We start from the raw sequence: 21,420 nt of genomic DNA on the forward strand, positions 1-21,420 counted from the left end.
GCACTTACCACAACATGAAAATAAAATATTTACTTTTTCGTTTTTGTTGCTGAGTTTTTTCTTGTCTGTCTTTTCTTATTAGAATGTAGGTTTCACAAGTTTTCATGACACTTCACAAGGGCAGAAATTTTGTGTATCTTCATAGATGTAACACCTGTGCCTAAGTGGGTACTCAGTGAATACTGCTGGATTAATTGAAAAGCAACCTCAAAAGTTGATTGATTTTTTTTTTCCCCTCCATTTTTTTTTTAATAACATTCTGGGTGGGTAGAGGATATAGAGCATTCAGAATGATTCACTATATACTAATAGCTATTTCCTATTCCTCAGTTTCTCTGTTTGAAGAACATAAGGACATTCCTCACGGCCTGTTGCGAGACCTTTGGAATGAGAAAGAGTGAACTCTTTGAAGCATTTGACCTGTTTGATGTTCGTGACTTTGGAAAGGTAATCACATTTCATTTTCTGTGTATTTTCTTTTACTGGGGAATATTTTATCAAATATTTATTGTTTCTTGTTGAAGAAGGACATGTGACTTAAGTGGTCTAAGTATCTGCATTATGTAATTAAATTTCACATGTAGATGACTTAGCAAAAAAGCAAATAACAACATTGTCCAAATGGGACTAGAATTATTATTTTTAAAGATTTATTTATTTGAGAGAGAGCAAGCAAGCATGAGCGAGTGAGAGGAGAGGCAGAGGGAGAGAATCTTCAAACAGACTTCCCACTGAGCACAGAGCCCAATGCAGGGCTTGATCTCACCACCCATGAGATCATGACCTGAGCCAAAACCAAGAGTCAGACCCTTAACCGACTGAGCTACCCCTGTGCCCCAGGACTAGAATTATTTTTTTATTTAAAGCAGTACAAGGAGAGTCTTTTTACCCAGAAGTAGCTTTTCCTATTGGCTACCTCAGAGGGTAGGACTACGGTTTTCCATCCTACAAATAGTAGGACCAGTATTTTTTCCCTTCCAGTCTTTTCTATATCTGAAAAGCACCTAATTTTTGGAAATTGAGAATGTTCTGCTTCCCCTCTATTTTGATACTTGGGTAGGTGACCAGGAAGACATGAATCCAAAATGTTTGAGATTGTTAAGTAATTCCTATTGCTTGGATTCCAGCAGACACATGTTAGCTTGTTGGACTTCAATGATATTTGCCACATGTAAATTGTTCTATTTGCTATTATTACTTGTATGTAGACCAAACACTTGTGTGTAATAGGTGACAGAAATTATTCTTTTAAAAGTGTGGTCATTTATTTTGAAGTGACTGGGCATAAACAAACTTTTTGCATGTAAGGAGTCATAAAAGAGGTAATTAAGGTGACCTTATTTTAGCCCCTGCTGACATAATTGCATTATGAAAATAAGCCCATAAGAATTAGGAAAAAAAAAAACTAAATGATACTCAGAAGTTTACCCTTACTCTTGTAATTCAGGTGTTAGTATCTCATCAAAAGGCTGTTTGAGAGTGACACTTCATTTGATTTCTAAGATGTAATATTTTAGTTATAAAGTGAAACCCAAGCAGTGGATTGGTATGCTTGACAATGGGAATAAATTGCACAAACTTGAAACAGACACATAAAAAATTTGATGCTGAAATTTGATTCAAGTATGGGTGAGCCACCTTGCCTCGGGCAAGAGAAGCCTTGGCTTCTTGACCCATAGTCCCTTTGTCATCTTCTGGAAGTCACCAGTCTTCTCATTCATCAGACTGTCAGTTTGGAAGCCTGTGCAAAAGGAAATGGGTATAAGACCGTGGTTTCTAAGATTCCTTTTTCCTCTGGCAAGCTGTGATTTAACTGTTTTGAGGTCCAAAAAAGTGATGGAGGATAACATAACAAATAAAAGCAACTGAAAACCAAGCCTGGTCAGGAGGTTGGTAGCATATTTGTCTGTGGCCAGGAAGTGAAGCCATGAAGACGAAGAGGAATCAACTAGAATTCCAGGTAAGGTGAATAGTCCTCTAAGTTGTTAGCTCTAAAAAACATTTTCATAGTTTAAAAAGATCTTTTCTTTAGTCTTTGACTCCTCCCCCCTAATTTTTTTAAAAAAGTATTTTTTGATTTTCTTTTCACTCTTTTGGGGAAATGAAAAATGAAAATGAATTAGGGAAATGAAAAATGAAAAAAGGTCTAGACTTCTTAAAGCTTTTCAAGGAGTTCTTCATTTTTCATTGGTTTGTAAGAAATGGTGTTGACAAAGACTGGGAAATCATCTAAATTCTTTGGAAACACATGGCTTTGTTCTAGAGGAATACCGCTGTGCGCTTATACAACGGAAGCTTTTGTAGGAGTTGAGATAATAGAGTTGAATGTGAAGGAGTAAACTGTATGCTTCTCAAGGGTAAATGTGTTTCTGTCTACTTAAAATATTTTGGCAATGATAAGTCTGAAACAGAGTTAAACTTGGGGATGTCATTGAGAACTTGATCCTGTACTCAGCACTTTAAAATCGCATACATTTTTGCTACTGCCAAGATTGGTGCAGTTATCTCTTCCAAAACTGTATCTGGCCTAAATAAACCACTGAAAGTTTAAGAATTTAGGATGCTGTTTCATACCTTGCCAGTATTACTACCATTAAACATTATTACTCTAAGCAAAGCCATCGATCCTACCACTTACTGAAAACTTTTGAGATAATTGGTGTCTTTTCAATCTCTCTCTCTATGTATATATATATACACACACAAACACACACATACACATATACATACACATACATAAATATATAATCATTAATCCTCACAATGGCCCTCTGAGATGTAAGTACTATTCAAATCACACATCTAGTAGAGATCGGAGCAATGGTTTCAACCCAGATCTTGCTGATTCTCATTGCTGCCATGGTGCAAACGTTCACATAGCAGTCCAAGTACTTTTTACATATTGACTCAATCTTCTTATCAGTCCCTCCATGTAGGTACCATTATCATCCCTACTTGCAGATCCTGGGCTGTAAGTGACAGAACTTGGACAGTTCATGCAGTTTTTAATTTTTACATTAAAAAATGTGAATAGTGTGTTGATATAGAGACTAAATCATTCCTGGTATTGTGACTATAAATTTTAATAGGATGCAGACAGGTTAGTTTATTTCTCTTCATTCCTTGGGATTTAATTAAATTTTCAATTAACATAAAAAGAGAGTATCTATAACTATATGCCCCCCCTGTCTGCCTCAATTGATAAAAATAACAAATCTAGGATTCATGTGTATTTGGCATCTTTTTGCCTAGGAATATATTAATTGTAATAGTATCTAATGCTTTGGTAGCATTTTGAAGCTTGGAGAGTACTTCATATCCCTGACCTCATTTGAGTTTCATGATAGTCATGTGAAGGAAACAAGCAAGTCTTCTCCTTTCTCAGATGAGGAAACTAAGAAATGGGGAGGTTTAATGGTGATTTCAAGGTGTCCTTGGTTAGGATCTGGATCAGACCTTCTGACTTCCCAGGCCTTTGTTTTTCTTGTCTGCCATCTACGTCTGGGTGTCGCTGCTGTGGAAATGCGCAGGGAGAAGGATGAACTCATGGGAGAAAACCAAAGGAATCTATGAAAATTAAAGCACAAGTGATCTGTGACTCGGCATCTAATTACACTTTTTTTTTTTAAAAGAGAGGAAAGATTTAGGATACTGCATAAGCCTTTAGTATAATGGTAGTTGAAATTAAGAACTCTACCTGAACAAATGTTTCACAGATTCTCATATGTACACAGGCAGTTGGATTTGAGCTAACCTTCCCCCCCACTTCTCCATTGTGGTGTAGTCTGCTCCCTAATCTTTGTCTATGTTCTCCCTTGGTTCTGGGTTCCTGAAATCTACCCTGAATCATAGGCTTTGATATGGATAGGTTTTCTTTTGGAAATTAGGAAAATCCTGGGAAAACCAAAGGAATTTATGAAATGAAAAAGTTTGATCTGTCACTTAACATCTAATTATTCTCTAGAAAGAGAGGATTTAGCATGCTATATGTGTTAACACGAATGAAAGTTTTTTAATTTTTGAGATAGTGAAGAGCACACACATTTTGGTGGGTACTCTAGAGGGGCTTATGATAATTTTGCCTTTCAGCATTACTTTTAATTCCTAGTATTGAGTTCTTTACCCACTGTTAGGAGAATATTCATTTTAATTCAAACTCGTGTGTCAAAAAAAGAATATTTCTGAGCATTTTCTATAACTTGATTTTGTTTTTCAAATCACACAGGGATGGGGAATGAGTTTAGTAAATTAGAAGGTTAACTTTTTTTTTTTTTAAGATTTTATTAGCACACAAGCAGGAGGAGTGGCAGAGGGAGAGGGAGAAGCAGACTCCCTGCTGAGCAGGGAGCCCGATACAGGGCTTGATCCCAGGACCCTGTGATCATGACCTGAGTCAAAGGCAAATGTTTAAATGACTGAGCCACCGAGACACCCAAGTTGACTTCTGTTAAAAAAGATCCATCTTGGGGTGCCTGGGTGGCTTAGTCAGTTAAGTGTCTGACTCCTGATTTCAGCTCAGTTCATGATCTCAGGGTCGTGAGATCGAACCCCCTGTCAGACTCTGCGCTGGGTGTGGAGCCTGCTTAAGATTCTCTCTCTCTCTCCCCCTTTCCCTCTGCCCCTCCCTGCCTCCAATCTTTTTCTGACTGTATAATAACAAAAAAAGTAAAGTTGTCTCAGTTGACTTCTTTGCTTAAGAAATGTAATAAACTTCCTGCCCTAGAAAATTAGCCGTTATTAATTATAATACTTTTTACATTGCAACAGGATCCATAAATTTCCTCACTTCCATGCTGCATAAATGATATTCTATTCCTCTGTTCAGATTGTCATGTTCTGACTAACGATTTTGCTGTTTGAAAATGTTTCCTACTGAGCTGTCTGTTGGCACATTTACAGTGCGGAAGCACATGGGATTTTTCTTCAATGAGACCATTTCTAGTGAGTAATAGAAATCCTGTTGCTGCTGTTGTCCAGATGAGTGATGAAGTCAGCTCCTTCCTTTGGTTGCTCTGGGTGGTGGAAGGGCCTGCATCTTGCTACCGACAGACTTCACATCTGTTGTTTCAAGCATTGTTAAGCACCTTTCAAGTGTAAGGTGATAGGTTTTCTTGAATCAAAGAAAATCCCACCTAACTGAAAGTAGTTCTAGCTGATTTTAGTAGCAATAGGATAGTTGCAGTGTGTTAAGGTTCAGGACAGGCACTGCCAAAAGGAAGTCAGAGCATTGGCTTAGAGGTGGGGCAGGGTTACAGGTAAGAACATTATTGAGAGAGAGGTAATTGTGTGTTTGGGTTAAGAATATGGTTTCTGAGTTGGATCTTGGTTTGAATTCTGGTTATACTCCTTACAAGTATGTGATCTTAGGCAAGTCACTTAACTTGGTTGAGCTTCAGTTCCTCATCTATAAATTGACGATAGGGAAATGTATGTGAAGTGTTTAACAGAGTTTTTAGGTTTAAGGGATGTACTTGATAATTATTAGTTATTACTCTCATTGTTACTATTACAACTGTCATTTCTAGTGTTAATTGATTTATGATTCAGCAGTAAACATAGGGGTTGAATTTTGAATTGAGTGCAAGAATTAATGACTTTGCAGGGGTGAGATGAGGAAATAAGCTTTTTCTTTCTAATGTGTCATAGGGTTAATCTATTTTATTTTGCACAGCTGTCTTTCTCCCTTCTTATATGGGCCTGGATCTCCTTTGAGAAAGCACCCTTTTCCAGTTATATAGTTTGGATGGTTTAATCAATTAGAATACCTCATCTCTTTGGCCATAGGGAAGGGTTTGGGGGTGGGGCAGGTCACTCAGTTGGGACCAAGATGATGTGTTGAGACATTTTTAGGGGCAGTTCTGTTGTGATCGCCTCCGGCTTTGAGGCTTGGAAGAGCCACAGCCATCTGGGTACTGCATGGAGTTTCAAAACAGACCCAGTTTAGAGGAAACAGAGCTGAGGAGGATGCTACTGGTATCATGTGTGGCTGTAAGAAAGCTGTGCCCAAAGCCAAATCCATATATATCTGGATTTTTCCATGACATGAACCAATATTTTTCTTCTTCAAGCCAGTTTTCCTTAGATTTCTCTGACTTTTGGTGGAGAGAACTAAGTGATTCACCTGGTTTTGTCAGTCAGATGATTTCAGTTGTGTAGATAACTCTTCTATTACCACAGTTCCACACAACTTGGAGACCATTTGGTAGCCTCTACATCTTTTATCATATAGAGAAAAGGAGGTATGAAGACTGAGTCTTAGAACATCTCTGTTTTGCAGTGTGTAAATAATTACGTAGAGGTATATTCCCAGCTTTGTGGTAAATGCTTTCTGTTCTTTACCATTGACCCAAGCAGTATCATAGACCTTCAGGTTTGAAAGAGACTCTCTAAGCCATCAGACATCCTTCTCCAGTTTGTCTGTGCTCTACAGGATCAAGCAAATGGACATGTATGCCTCTGCAGACCGGGAGCTCACTTCTTCCTGAGGCCCCAAGCTGTATCTATGTATTTGGGCCATACAGAAAGATTTGAAGATGACCTTAAAACCACAGGGTAGAAAGGACTGAAAGAGGCCTCCAACACATTCACCTGGGGATGAATAGGGCTTGGAGATATTCACTGATTTGCACAAAATGGTCCAAGAAGTCAGAAAACGCTAGAGGATTCTGTGTGACCTCTGGGCTCTCACTTCATTCCTCTGAACCTCAGGTTCCTCATTATAAATGGGATAATAATTTCTATCATACAGAATTATTGTGAAAACAGGGTTAATTTATGTAAAATGCCTGGCATATTGCTCAGGAAATGATTGAATGAACCAATAGATCCAGTATGGAACCAGTAGTTGGGTAGATACAGATCAGTCAGGGTTCTGAATGTAGATATGGGTAAAGTCAAAAAGAAGATTGTAGTGGTATTTTTTGAAAGTTTATTTGGTTTTATACTTTCTGGCTCAAAGTATTAAGAAAATTATAATACACATGTATGTATGCATGTATGCACCCATATGGTTATTTATAACTTATATTTTTCCTAGGTTTTTGTGGTAAGAATAGGTTTAACTTTGTGTGTGTGTATAGAGATCAGTTGAGAGCTGCAGTGAAACTTCTCCTGAAGGCAGTTGATACCTTAACACTCAATAAATGTTTTTTCCCCCTAGGATATAAACTAAATTAGCAGCTACATCAGATTGAGGATAGGAAATGGTTTGGTTCTTTGCCTTAAATTGCCATTTAAAAATAAGTTTGCTGAGAAAACCAAGGGATACATGGTTAACTTAATGTAGAAAAAGGCTTGGAAATTGTCTGTGTAATGGAAATTCACAACTGTCTATACCATCTCCACTAAGAGCCATTAGGTGTTTACCCTCTTTCCCCCCCAGTTTATTAGCAGAGACATGCTGCTATCAAGCTGCCTTGACATTGTGAGCTCAAATTTCTGGCCCATCTGTAATGCCTTATAATACATCTTATGAGAGTGTTTGCTTGGGTGTGTCCTATAGTTTGTGTGTTTTCACTTTTTCACCCTTCCCAGCCTAACTAGGACACCTCAGGGTGCATGTATAAAAGTGCAAGGACCTCTTCTTGCCCAGCCTGTGCTATTAGCCCAGGCTAGCCTCTCAGCATTTGTACCTGGGTGCTGGTTAATTTCCACATTTTCATCACTACTTCCAGTGCTTGTGGGTGGTGGGGAGCTTGCCCTCTGAAGCATCACATACATCCCAACACAACAATACTTGAGAACCTGTAATCAGTTCCCTACTACCTGTGCATCTCCTTGGAATTTTACCTGGCTTTCTTGGTCACAAGAAAACCTCCCTGCCCAAAGACCTGTGAGCTTCATGCAGGTGCAGGTGGTTTCAGAGACTTCACATTGGCATGGTTTGAAAGGTACATATTGGCTAGTGCACGTGCACTGATCAACAATTAGAAATGTTTTTCATATATCTGTATATAACTAGGATGAATTATCTTGGCATGTAAACATAATCTCTTTTTACAATTATTTTTTGAACTCTCACTCTTGAGAAGTTTGACATTTCTCAAAGTGTTTCTCATCCCAAATTATTCAAGAGTCTGTGGGGCTTTTGCAGTCATAGGGCCCTAATCAGTCTTGTTTCAAAACACCACAAGGAGATCAACTTCCGGTTGATGGTCTACTAGCATGGTTCTATTGAAGACTGGTCCCATGAGGTTTTTTCAGTAGCTCTTGTTCTCTGATGCTGGCATGCTCTTATAGTTACAGTGTGGCTCAGTGTGACCCTACCCAAACCAGCTTCCTTCCACCCCCACAAATTTTAGCTTCTGCGTTGAACCTGGTCAGGCCACATTTCCCAGGCTTAGCAGTGAATACTGTTCAGCAGCTCATGGTATTCTTTCCAGCCAGCAAGCTTGAGTCAGAGTCTCCTTACTCAGCCACTACGGGAGTACCAACTTCAACTCGTCGAGCAGCATTTGGGATCTCTGGTCTCTGTTCTTCCAGAAGGCCCTGGACTTTTCCTGCAAAATCAGCCAACTTCCAACCCACAGGAGGCTCTCCTACCAGGGCTAATGTGAGGAGTCAACCTCTGTCAGCCCACAAGGGCTTTCTTTACTTTCTCTCCTTTGAGCAGTAAGTGGTTTGCTTGTATTTACGTAACTAAGGGAGAGTTCTCCAGTGATTCCTTCCTGAACAAAGAAAGCTTGTTCCAAGGCCTCCTTTTGTGTCTCCTTAAGCCTAGAAGGAGGGGACAGTTTCTGGCCTTCCCTAATGTGTATGTCCTCTGGTTGGCTATTAACACAGTTACTACATTATTAGCAGTATTCTTTTTTTGTTTTGGGGCAGAGCTGGCCTTTCTACCAACCTCTACATCTGTTTCACTCTTTGCTAGTATATTTCACAGGGCTACATAGTACTAGACAGATTTTCCCATTTCTACTATCCGTCACAGAACTCTCGTACCTGAGCCATGCAGGATCATTCTTTACACCTTAATGATTATTCAAGTGCATTTTTTTTTTTTTTTGGTCTGCTTTCTGATTGTTTTTGAGCCAGTTTAAAAAACTCTTCACTCTTCACTCAGTTGAAAACTTCTAGAATAACATTTCCCAAGGAAGCTCATTGTCTTGAGAAATACTAATAGATAGCTTAGGAAAAATACTCTTGTCCAAATAAGTTAGTTAAACTGCATATTATGTCCTCTCTATGGGATATGGCAGAGTAAAGGCACTGAAGACTCTTGCAATGAGGAAAACAGTTAAACTTTTGCTTAAATCTAGGATTTCTAAAATTTGTGTATGAGTAACTATTTCGGTATCACACAGTCACTTCAGACTCACTATGTATAAAATTGAACTAGTTTTTTTATTCTTTTCCAGACCATTTCTATTTGGCTAAAGCTGTTGCCAGGGACTAAATAGTTACAAATGCCTCAGTTAAGGCCCTCATCCCTGGGGTTATTGAAATAGTCGTCTAAGTAGCTCCCCACCTTCAGGTTTGAATCACTCCAAACTAGTCTTCAGAGTAATCTTTAAAAAATGCAGAACTGATCCTATTATTCATAGGTTTAAAACTTGACGGTGGATCTCTGTTGCTTATAAGAGAATAAAGTCCAAACCCTTTTACAAATCAAAGTTGTGATCCAGACCCCCTGTCTGCCTTTCTAAACCATATTCCTTGTTTCCATATTTCTTGTTTTCCTACCTCCATTACCCACCTTGCTTCAGTCACACCAAACTGCTGAGTCATCATCACTCTCCAGATTAATATTATTAATATTGTTTCCTTTGCCTGGAGTGCTCTTTCCTCCCTATACCCCTACCCCTTGTCTTTAGTGACTTATTTGAAGATCACACACATAAATACATTGTTTGAAATCTGAGAATGTGTGATTTATCTAGAACTCTGGTTGTAGTTGATTCTTGGATGTACTGAATAACCCCCAGGGCCTGACTTTGCTAATGTGTCTCTGCCTGTTTCCTCAGTTCTAGCTGCACCTTTGTCCTCCTCTTCTGTCCTGCACAAATTTGACCTTGACACATGAAATCCGCTCTCTTCCTTAGCTCATTCTGAGACTTTGAGATCAAATAAACCTGGCTTTCCTCCTCCCCCGTCCCCGGCTACCAATGTGGGGAAGTTACTCGACTTCTCAGGGCCTCCGTGTTTGGACCTATGAGATGGCCCTGATGGTGATGCTTACCTCCCAGGGCTGTGGTAAGGAGTGTGCATCCGATTCTGTGGTGATCTGCACATCTAGCACGGTGTGGGGCGCAGTTCACCCATCATTCTCTCATGCTGCAAATGTTTACATGCTTGTTCTGCCGGGCACTGCCAAGTGCTGCTTAATCAACGTGGACAGGCAGTCTTCTGCCAAGTTGCTATTTGAGTTTAGGAAACAAAACAGGTAAGGCATAAATAAACAAGATAATTACAACCAATGATAAGTACTATTGAGGAAATAAACAGAGGAGAATGATGAACTACTGGAGGAAGCCACTTTAGACAGGGTGGTAAGCAAAATCTGTTTAAAATGCTGGAGATCAAGTGGGAGGCAGATGTTAGTGCTACTGCATACTTAGTAAAAATTAAATTTTAGCTAAGTTACAAAGCAAATTTTAACTAGATTCTAGTCCCACTTCTTCCTGCAGAACCCCTTGGGATAGTCCTTTAACTTGGCCTCCACTTCCTCAACTCTAAAATCTCATCTGATTCTAAATTGCCACTTACTGGTAAATGTAAAAAGTACACATTGTATTTTATAAAGTGATGTTTTGGTATTCTTAGATGTGTAGTCCTCTCTAAAAATATCAAAGCTTAGGCTTTTAGCCCAGGTCTATTCTATTTTCAGTAATATCGACGTTCCTTTAAAAACTTGAGAATTTATAGAGACTTAACTGTATATATACACTTATATACACACATAAAGGCATTATAAAGAGATGGAAGCATGTTAAAGAATATTGCTTTGATTTTGCATCTTTACTGGATATAGTTATAAGAACATGGGTAATTCCAGAAATGGAAATCTAGGTTAAGAACTGAAACTGAGCTTCTCTTTGCTGTGTCAAGGTTTCCTCCAGAGATCAACATGGAATCTTTTGGGTAGTATTTTTTAAAAATTCTGTATTCTTAGCATACATGTAAATAAGCACACAGATACAGGTTTACAGATATACCAAGATAACTATACGAAATATAGATATATCACCTGTAGTAATTTATTTATTGCACCTTTTGTGTATAAGTATATGCATAAACATAATTTATGATTTTAACTTGCATGCATATATTTTAAGTACCACATAACTGCATATTGTAATTCCTATTACATGATGACCTATCTGAGCTTCATTATATCTTTGGTTAACGTTGTTTACATATCATATAAGCTATTTTTTAAAAAGGCTTTTAAACCAAAGGTGCTTTGCATCCTCTCTTTAAGGAATGCACCATATTGCAGAAGATATAAGTAATTAAATCATGACAATATAGCATGCTAAGTGCAATAACTGACAAATGAAAAGACGCTGTGCAAGAGAAAGGGATCAGCTCTTCCTAAACATGGTTAAGGAAGGTGCCTCAGAGTTTATGCTTCATCTAGACAGAAAAACAGGCTGGGGTGCTGCTGCTGTTGGCTGTTGTCAGGAACTTACCAAAACTATGTCTTTGTTACCATTTTACTTAATCCTCACAGCAACCCTATGATGTTGGTATTTGTCCATTTTATGGCTGAAGAAACTGAGGCTCAGAGTTACAAAAACAAATCCTAGCTTGTAGGCAAAGCAGTGTGGATCTGAGACAATGTCTGCCTAACTCCAAAGGTCCTGTTCTTAATGATCTTACTGCACTGCTTCCAAGCAGAGCACAGTGGGAAAGCACCTTCTAGGTAAAGGGAAGGTCCTCTATGAAGATACAGAAGGGGGATCCGTGTGCAATGTTTGGCGTTCTGCAGAGTCCTCGTAGCCTGTCTGTAAGATGCAGTTGGGGTGAGCAGGACCTTGAGGGCCAGCAGAGATTGGGGCCAGGGTGTGTGGGCTTGGGGTCTTGCAGAATCTGCACGGATTCTGATGTCGGGCCGGAGAATAGTTTTTAACAGACATGAGATGACCTGTTGTACACTTGGCCTAAGCATGGTCATCAAGGGGAGACTGTGATGCCGGCAGTTGGAAGGGCAGGTGAGACTAAAGCAGTATGGTTGAAAACTATGCAGATCTTTTCAGAGCAATGGCAAGACAGGCTTAGAGCTTGAGAGCTTTTCAGCATTTAGGAATTGATGTGACCACGGAAAGGGTAAGCAGAGGGAAGAGAAAACCTTGAATCCTAAGGTTCTCCTGAGTGGTTGGAAAGGAAGTAGAGTTCACTGAAGGGGAAAAAGTGGAACAACAGCAGGTGCAACTTAGAGTTTGTTTTAATATAAGAATTCTAATGGCGTTTACGCTCACTTTCTGTAGATGTGTTTTGCAACCCATTATTTATCTGTTTTATTTTGCAAACTATATTTGACATCCTTAATTTTCCCTGTATTTCAATTTTGATTTATTACTTATTTTTTAATTTTTGTACTTGCTGCTTATCTAGTAGAGATTTGGTCTTTGGTAGAACAGGTAAAAACTTTTTTTTGAGTTTACTTATTTTTTTAAAAAATTGTAACATTTAAATTTTTATAGTAGGAAACCTTCTAGGCATTTTTGTCTGTTCCAAAGGTATGGCCAGTACATGCTGATTAGTACACACATTCTCATTCACAGATTAGCTTTTGGGACATACCTCCTCTCAACGGTGTTCAGTCATATTACCTTAAAAGTAAGGTGTAGTTTATCCAAAATACATACGGAGTTATCAAGTCTAATTTGCTTTCAGTAAATTGTTGCTGTGAATATGGTGGTTGAGAAATCCACAAGGAGAACTGGTTAACTCCAGTAGGCGATATAATAGCCAATTTACTTTTCTGTACAAGCAGCAATGATGTCAAAGTCTTGGCCTTTCATCCCTTAACTGTTGTGCCTGTGCATTTCCTGTGAACATGATCCTCTAGAACAGGAGGATGGTATTTTCCATATTTATTCTCCCTGTTTTTTTTAAATGACTTACGCACATCTGTAGCAATAAAGGAGTGCTGGTGTTCGCATTCCATGCTCAGAGGAGAGGTATGGGGCCAGAACTGGATGAACGCTCTCATCTGCACAGATTTACCAGAGGAAACGTGCATTAGGAGTGTTATGAACACCAAACAACGACAGGAAACAATCCCTGGGAGTCATGCAGCTGTGTGGAGTCCAGCCACACAAGCTTCCTCTGGATAGAGTTTAGTTTCTGAGTTGCTTAATTTCTACCTACAGCGCCTGTGTCTTTTGGGGACTGTGTTGGAGAAATACTAATTGATTATGGGCCTTTCTCTGGTTTGCCTCAAAGCCATGGGGGTATGAAAAGTCCTGCTGAATCAGCACAATGTCTGAAAACTAAGTGTCAGGATGAGCCAGACACAGAGCAGACAAAAATCATTAAGTTGGAATGAATGAATGGCATTTGCATCTTCCAGGAATATTCCTCCTTGGAAATTGCACATGAGCAATTTCACAGTAAATGTGCTTGGGGACCCTAGGTGTAGGCTTTACCTTGCTACTCTCCTCCTGTGTTTCTCTGTAAAGAATAGGAAGGATGATGCTTGCTGCTTCTGGGTGGGCAGAACCTCATAGATTTCTACTCTCTAAGCTGTCTTTTTTAAAGTAGTGGCCTGCTCATACTTGACCTTAGACAAAATAATTATCTAGAATGGTTGTGTTACGGCACGGGAGGATGTGTAGTACACCATTTTTATTGGTCAGCCTAGGTCAAATTTTGAAGACTGATAGCATTGGCTGTGGATTGGGTAAAGTAATAAAATGCATAGAAGGCCAGATTCAGGTTAGAATTAACTCTGTGTCTTTCCTTCTGTCTATAGTGTTTAACATTGCATTAGCAGCAATCACTGCTGATGTTTTCCTAATAGCCTGTTAGGTTTCTGGGAGGAAGCAGCAGAACAATATGAACTTATTGATTCCCAGATAATAAAGTACAATTTCTTAGGGAGCTAATAATTGAAAATTTTATGGCATTATAGTAAAACTACTATAACATATAGTAAAAAGGAGATGGCATAAGTTAGCATTGGTTTTCAAAAAAAAAATTGCTGAGGGGTTTTCACATTTGTTGTAACTTGGGGTTGGTCAGTAGATTGCCTCCAAAACTTTCATAAGTGTAAATAGACCCTTAGGTAGATAAACAAGCAAACATATATATCATTTTTTTATTATGTTAATCACCATACATTACATCATTAGTTTTTGATGTAGTGGTTCATGATTCATTGTTTGTGTATAACACCCAGTGCTCCATGCAGTGCATGCTCTCTTTAATACCCATCACCAGGCTAACCCATCCCCCCACCCCCCTCCCCTCTGGAACCCTCAGTTTGTTTCTCAGAGTCCATAGTCTCTTATGGTTCATCTCCCCCTCCAATATCCCCCCCTTCATTTTTCCCTTCCTGCCATCTTCTTCTTCTTTTTTTAACATATAATGTATTATTTGTTTCAGAGGTACAGGTCTGTGATTCAGCAGTCTTACACAATTCACAGCACTCACCATAGCACATACCCTCCCCTATGTCTATCACCCAGCCACCCCATCCCCCCGACCCCCCAGCACTCCAGCAACCCTCAGTTTGTTTTCTGAGATTAAGAATTCCTCATATCAGTGAGGTCATATGATACATGTCTTTCTCTGATTGACTTATTTTGTTAAGCGTAATACCCTCCAGTTCTATCCACATCGTTGCAAATGGCAAGATTTCATTCCTTTTGGTGGCTGCATAATATTCCATTGTATATACATACCACATCTTCTTTATCTATTCATTTGTCGATAGACATCTTGGCTCTTTCCACAATTTGGCTCTTGTGGACATTGCTGCTGTAAACATTGGGGTGCATGTACCCCTTCGGATCCCTACATTTGTATCTTTGGGGTAAATACCCAGTAGTACAATTGCTGGGTCGTATGGTAGCTCTATTTTCAACTGTTTGAGGAACCTCCATGCTGTTTTCCAGAGTGGTTGCACCAGCTTGCATTCCCACCAACAGTGTAGGAGGGTTCCCCATTTTCTGCATCTTCGCCAACTTCTGTCATTTCCTGACTTTGTTAATTTTAGCCATTCTGACTGGTGTGAGGTGATATCTCATTGAGGTTTTGATTTGGATTTCCCTGATGCCAAGTGATGTTGAGCACTTTTTCACGTATCTGTTGGCCATTTGGATGTCTTCTTTGGAAAAATGTCTCTTCATGTCTTCTGCCCATTTCTTGATTGGATCATTTGCTCTTTGGGTGTTGAGTTTAATAAGTTCTTTATAGATTTTGGATACTAGCCCTTTACCTGATATGTCATTTGCAAATATCTCCTCCCATTCTGTCGGTTGTCTTTTGGTTTTGTGGACTGTTTCTTTTGCTGTGCAAAAGCTTTTTATCTTGATGAAGTTCTAATAGTTCATTTTTGCCCTTGCTTCCCTTGCCTTTGGCAGTGTTTCTAGGAAGAAGTTCCTGCAGCTGAGGTCGAAGAGGTTCTCCTTTAGGATTTTGATGGACTCCTGTCTCACGTTTAGGTCTTTCAACCATTTTGAGTCTATTTTTGTGTGTGGTATAAGGAAATGGTCCAGTTTCATTCTTCTGCATGTGGCTGTCCAATTTTCCCAACACCATTTGTTGAAGAGACTGTCTTTTTGCCATTGGACATTGTTTCCTGCTTTGTCGAAGCTTTTTCTGTTCCATTGATCTATGTGTCTGTTTTTTTGCCAGTACCAAACCGTCTTGATGATTACAGCTTTGGAATAGAGCTGGAAGTCCAGAATTGTGATGCCACCAGCTTTGCTTTTCTTTTTCAACATTCCTCTGGCTATTCGGGGTCTTTTCTGGTTCCATACAAATTTTAGGATTATTTGTTCCATTTCTTTGAAAAAAGTGGATGGTATTTTGATGGGGATTGCATTGAATGTGTAGATTGCTCTAGGTAGCATTGACATCTTCACAATATTTGTTCTTCCAATCCGTGAGCATGGAACATTTTTCCATTTCTTTATGTCTTCCTCAGTTGCACTCAGAAAACTATAAAATATAATTTTCTGATAACATACTTAAGGTCATGATCATTTCTGATGGTTTTTTATTGGACTTAACATGTTCTTTGTTTAAAATTAAAATAAAGCTTTCTGTAATCCAGGGCACTTTTTTAAAATTTATTTTTATTTAATGAAGTATAGTTGACATAATCCAGGGCACTTCTAAAAGCCTTGGCTACATTTACTACAGGAGGGGCTCAGTAAAGTTTTTTTGTAAGAATCAAATAACTCAAATCTTATAATGTCCAACAATTTACAAGTGCTTTAGGACTATTATGTACTATGTTCTGAAGCAGCCATCCAGAATTATTCAATATATTTTCATACAGAGTTTAAATAGAGTAAGTATACTCTTATAAATCAATATACAGTAAAACATCCCTTTCATCAAGAAACTTCACAAGAATCTTTGAGTGAGTCATGAGTGCTTGAGTTCTAAGATTTTCATCTGGCTCAAAAAAAAAAAAAAAAAGCATTTAAGCTTTTTAGACCTTGTCAAAATGTCAACATTCTTATCTAATTCTGCCTAAAAGAACCCTGTAATTTTAAGAACATTGAAAGATTTAGATACCATATTCCTGCCCATCAGGTTACATTTCCATGGAGAATTTACTCAAATATTATTAGGTATGACTCACATTTCCAGGATATTCTGATCCAGAGGTTTCACTGATTTTTTTTTTTCCTTGCATGGTATTATATTTAAATTTTTTTTTAGATTTTGATTTTAGGGAAGATAATGACTAAAATTTTGAAAGCAGTAGTTTTGGGGCAGTCGATTAGGAGAAAACAAATAGTTTTTTAGAAAGATCCTGTATTTCAGTCCTTCCAGAGGTCATTCTTAAAATAAAGATGTTGTTTAAATCTTATCCTCTTAGTAGCAAAGAAATGGAACACAAACAAGAGGATTTGCTTATAATTGGGTGGATTTCTCCCTTTAAATTGTTATTATATCTTTAATACTGAGTTACCACATTGACAAGAACTCCCCCAATTCAAAAAATTATAAAATTTTATATGCATATTTCTTCATTTTAGGGCCAGAGTGGTTGCACTTGTTTAAGATAACCTTTTCTCCATCTCTGTTGTTATTAGCATTAGTTAAATAAATAAAGCCTGTCCCTAATTTGGGTCTGGTCAATAATGTAATAGTTATATCCTCCTCTTTTCAATGAGAAATTTCCCATGTAATCCATACAGCTTTCTCCCACATTCTTTCTCTCCCTAGTACCAGCTGATCTAGAAGGAATATGGAAAGCATTCTTTATTCCCCCAGTAGGAAGTTTAGCATGGTCTCTTGGTGAAGTTGACAATTCTTTTTCTGAGACAAGAATCAGGGACAGTCAGTCAATTTCCCCCTTTCATTGTGTAATCATTCTGAGTATTTCATGAAAAAAGCTTTTAGTTTTGTTACAGAAAAAAATGCCAACACCCATATTTGCCCAAAAAACCATACGAATGCCCACAAGAAAGTTAATGTTAATGAAACAGCAGTTGAAAAAGTACAGAAATAGAATCTCTTCCACACTTAATATCTTTCTGCTGTTCCTAAACTTGCACAATTCATTGTCATGGAAAGTGTTACTGTACTTTTGAAAGATTCAACAAAATTCAAAATCCAAATTTAGGATTTCTAATAAACATAGACAGTAGAAATGATACTAATTATCACATACTAAATGAGATTTTCTTTTGGCTGAAAAGAATGAAAGTAACATATTAGTAACTTAGTAATACCAAGGCAATCTTTATCTTCATAGATAGCTTTTCTTTAGTGCCTATATTTACATCTGTGAAAGTTTATTAGCTTTTTAAGCTTGATCTAAGTGAACATCAGTATGTAGAATGATTAAAATCTGAAGGCAGTCAGGATTTTAGCAGTGGTACTAACCAGTTATCCAAGAAAATGAATTTAAGGAGAGAAGGAATGGGTCTTCAGTTTTCTCACCATAAATCAAATTATTTTACTTATTAAAAATTTTTTGTTGTTATGTTAATCACCATACATCATTAGTTTTTGATGTAGTGTTCCATGATTCATTGTTTGTGTGTAACACCCAGTGCTCCATGCAGTACGTGCCCTCTTTAATACCCATCACCAGGCTAACCCATCCCCCCACCCCCCTCCCCTCTAGAACCCTCAGTTTGTTTTTCAGAGTCCATCGTCTCTCATGGTTCGTCTCCCCTGCCGATTCCCCCCCTTCATTCTTTCTCTCCTGCTATCTTCTTCTTCTTTTTTTTTTTCTTAACATATATTACTTATTTTGAACAGTTTCTGGGAGGGTTAAAACAGAGGATGCTTTATGGAAGACCTTCAGCATAATGCTTGATGCATGAGTGTGTGCTAGAAACATATTAACTGATAAAACATGTTTAGATATGTATTGGACAGAGGCTATTCTTTTCATATATTTACATATTGTTCCTCTTCTTTTTTCACTACAGTTTGCATTGCATAATTTGCATCAAATTGAGGTCAAAGGTATGAGTTTAATCTTTGAGAACCAAATAATAGAGGTATGAAAACCTAGATAAAACAAAAGACATAGAATGTCTACTACCGATTACTCAGTAATCAGTGGCCATATTAGAATTTATTATCCATTTAGAATTTGTGTGTGTGTATATATATATATGCATATATATATATACACACACATAAGCTGAACCATATGAAATTAATATTTCACAAAAATTAAAGTTTAATGTGGTTTAACCTAGTATTTTGGTTCTAGATAGCTTAGGAAGATGATGCTTGTTTTAAAATGAGAAGGGCTGTCAGCGTAGATGATAGAGTTGATGTTTTCTGCATGACTTTTTTTTAAACTAGAACCAAATGAGTATGTTTTAACTTTGACATAAAAGGGAACTTGGAAACAATAACAGTATTGCTTCTATTTCTGTAATAGGAAAAACTTCTTTGAATTAGGAGACCTGGGTTTGCGTAATGGAGTTCTTCAGTTCTCTTATGATTGCTTGACCTCTCACTTGTTAAATTACCTCTTTGCCAATAAACAAAAATTTAATGTTGACTATTTATTTGGAAAATCAAATTATCATGAATTGGGCTTGCTTTCAGTGGGCCATGTGTTAAATAACATAAGGTCTGTACTCATCTACCTGATTCTTTGTGAAATTGTATTTCTATGTCGATAAACGAAGATACCTTAGCATTATGTTGCCTACCAAATTTTAATTCCCTCAGGAATAGTGACTCATAGTGTCAAAGATAGAATTTTTTTCCATACCTTTTTTCTGAAGAAAAAACATTGTAGGGACTTTGGAAAACAATTTTTTGGTTCTCCCCATGTTCATCAATGGTAACAAACACGGTGCTCAATATCTGGCATTCTTTTTATAGCACATGTCATTTTGCAAGTACCAAACCTTATTCTGCCTCAAAGGGTGGTATTAAAACAAACCCTGAAAATAAAGAATATGTTGTAGGTCTCTGAAATCTTATACATCAGAATCACATGGAAATGAATTCATGGCTTTCTGTTTCATGCAACTATGTCACAGTCTTTGAAGGGATCAATTAAGGGCAAATTTAATGATTTATTTTTTGAAGATAAACTTCTTGAGTTTATCAGGGGAAGATAATGACATAAGTTTAAAGATGTTCCCTTAATTCTGTTTCCTTTAATCATGTGGAGAATTTGAAATTAATAGTTCTCTAGACTGTTATTCAGCTAGATGAATCTTGTTCAGATTGAATATTTGAGTTGGTGGTTCTGGCCCTTTAGCATGAAATTTTTAGAATGATAATCTGAGACTGTTGCTTACCAGAACATGGTGAAGAATTTGTGTCCATTACTGTGGCTGATTGTAAGGTTTTTACATGTCTTCATGATATGTATTTTTGAAAAAACTTGCATTTTTAACTTTATAGTTAGAAATTACTTGATCATTAGAGTTTTACAGTGATAATTAAAATTCTTACTGTCTTTAAGTTTCAGCCAACTCTTGAGATACAAGTTAGTTAGCAAGAGAATAAAATGAGAACAAATCAAAGTCTTGTCTGTTAGTCAGAAGCTTGATAGGCAAGTTAAATTAACTATGAAAATAGTCATTTTGATTTTTAGGATGCCTTAGAGGGAAACTGCCCGTTGAAGTTTCACGTGTCTTCCAATCAGCAAATCAGTATGTTGGGTAGAAATTTCAGTTATCTACTATATTCCTGTCTTGATTTTGGTTCGAGCCAGAAAAATTGATATGTAACAATTCCTAGAGTAATGCAATGCCCCCTGCCTAATAGCTCTCAGCTCTTCCAAATATTGTAAATATAACCCCTGGTTTCCAGAAACATAGCAATGTTGAGATGTATTCATGGAGTGACATAAATCATAATCATGTATCTATGGCTCTCACCAATACTTTCACTTTCCCTTCTCACCTTGTTATTTCTGGGAGTCCTGAATCATGTCAGCTCTTGAGTAGTTCTGTTGGCTACCATGGGGTTACCTTCATCTTGCTTCTTACCTGCTCCACCTGTTCTCGTTAGTGTCCTGTATGAGCTTGCTTGTGAGTGTGCATGGGATGCACTGATGCTTCAGAAGGCTCCAGGTTTCTCTGTTGTTTTGTGGGTTCCCTTGTCAGGAAAGGCTGTTGGGTTATCACCATGGTAGTGCAGCCTTTGAGGACGAGCTGACCACCTGAAAACCCCAGGGCGGCAGAGCCACAGTGTTCTGGACAGAGTGCAAGGAGACTGCTTTTCTCAGCTCTCTTAGTACTTTCTTCCTCTCTTATCGCCTGTACCTTCCGGGGCTTGCCATGTATTCCAAGGGTAGAGGCAAAGGAATAAGAGTGAGCACACCATGCTGTTGTGGCACTTCCTCCCTCTCTGTTCGGGAATCTTGCTTTGAGTCCTCTTTTTCTTTCTGATGGCACTGTCATTAGGATGAATTTCATTGCATTAGGTTCCTCAGTCCCTCATAGAGTTAGATTTATAGTGAGTCACATACGAGTCTTAACAAGAAAATCAGGCATGGATGAAACACAAAGATTTGGTGTAGGTTCTAGCAGTAACACAATCCCTGCTCCTGTTCTTAAGGACTTTACCATATAAATGGAGTTTAAATACAATAGATTACATGTAAAGCCTTCTTTGTGATGCTGTCATGCTAATTTACCAAACCTGTTCCTTCTTTTGGGGCACATATTAAACTGCATTCTCTAGGCTCCCTTGCACTTCGATGTGCCCATGTCACCACATTTATCTGTGTAGAAGTAATGTGTATCATTTTCAGGCCTGACCCATTAAAAACCTTCCAACTGTTATCCTCCATGTTTTTGT

The 21,420-nt window shown here is 38.0% G+C and overlaps 1 protein-coding gene across 3 annotated transcripts in view; it reads left to right on the forward strand.

Annotated features, from left to right (window-relative positions):
* VAV3 (vav guanine nucleotide exchange factor 3) overlaps positions 1 to 21,420 on the forward strand; it is a 356,611-nt gene that overhangs the window by 84,377 nt on the left and 250,814 nt on the right. For all 3 annotated transcript variants that reach the window (XM_088022339.1, XM_088022340.1, XM_028101955.2), the window contains exon 2: positions 331 to 447. In XM_088022339.1, coding sequence (XP_087878465.1) covers positions 331 to 447 — 117 coding nt within the window. The remainder of the gene's footprint in view (positions 1 to 330; positions 448 to 21,420) is intronic.

This window comes from Eumetopias jubatus, unplaced genomic scaffold (genome assembly GCF_037043125.1).
Source record: "Eumetopias jubatus isolate StellerSeaLion01/CBP00866 unplaced genomic scaffold, mEumJub1_p1.0 scaffold_4, whole genome shotgun sequence".
Taxonomy (NCBI): domain Eukaryota; kingdom Metazoa; phylum Chordata; class Mammalia; order Carnivora; family Otariidae; genus Eumetopias; species Eumetopias jubatus.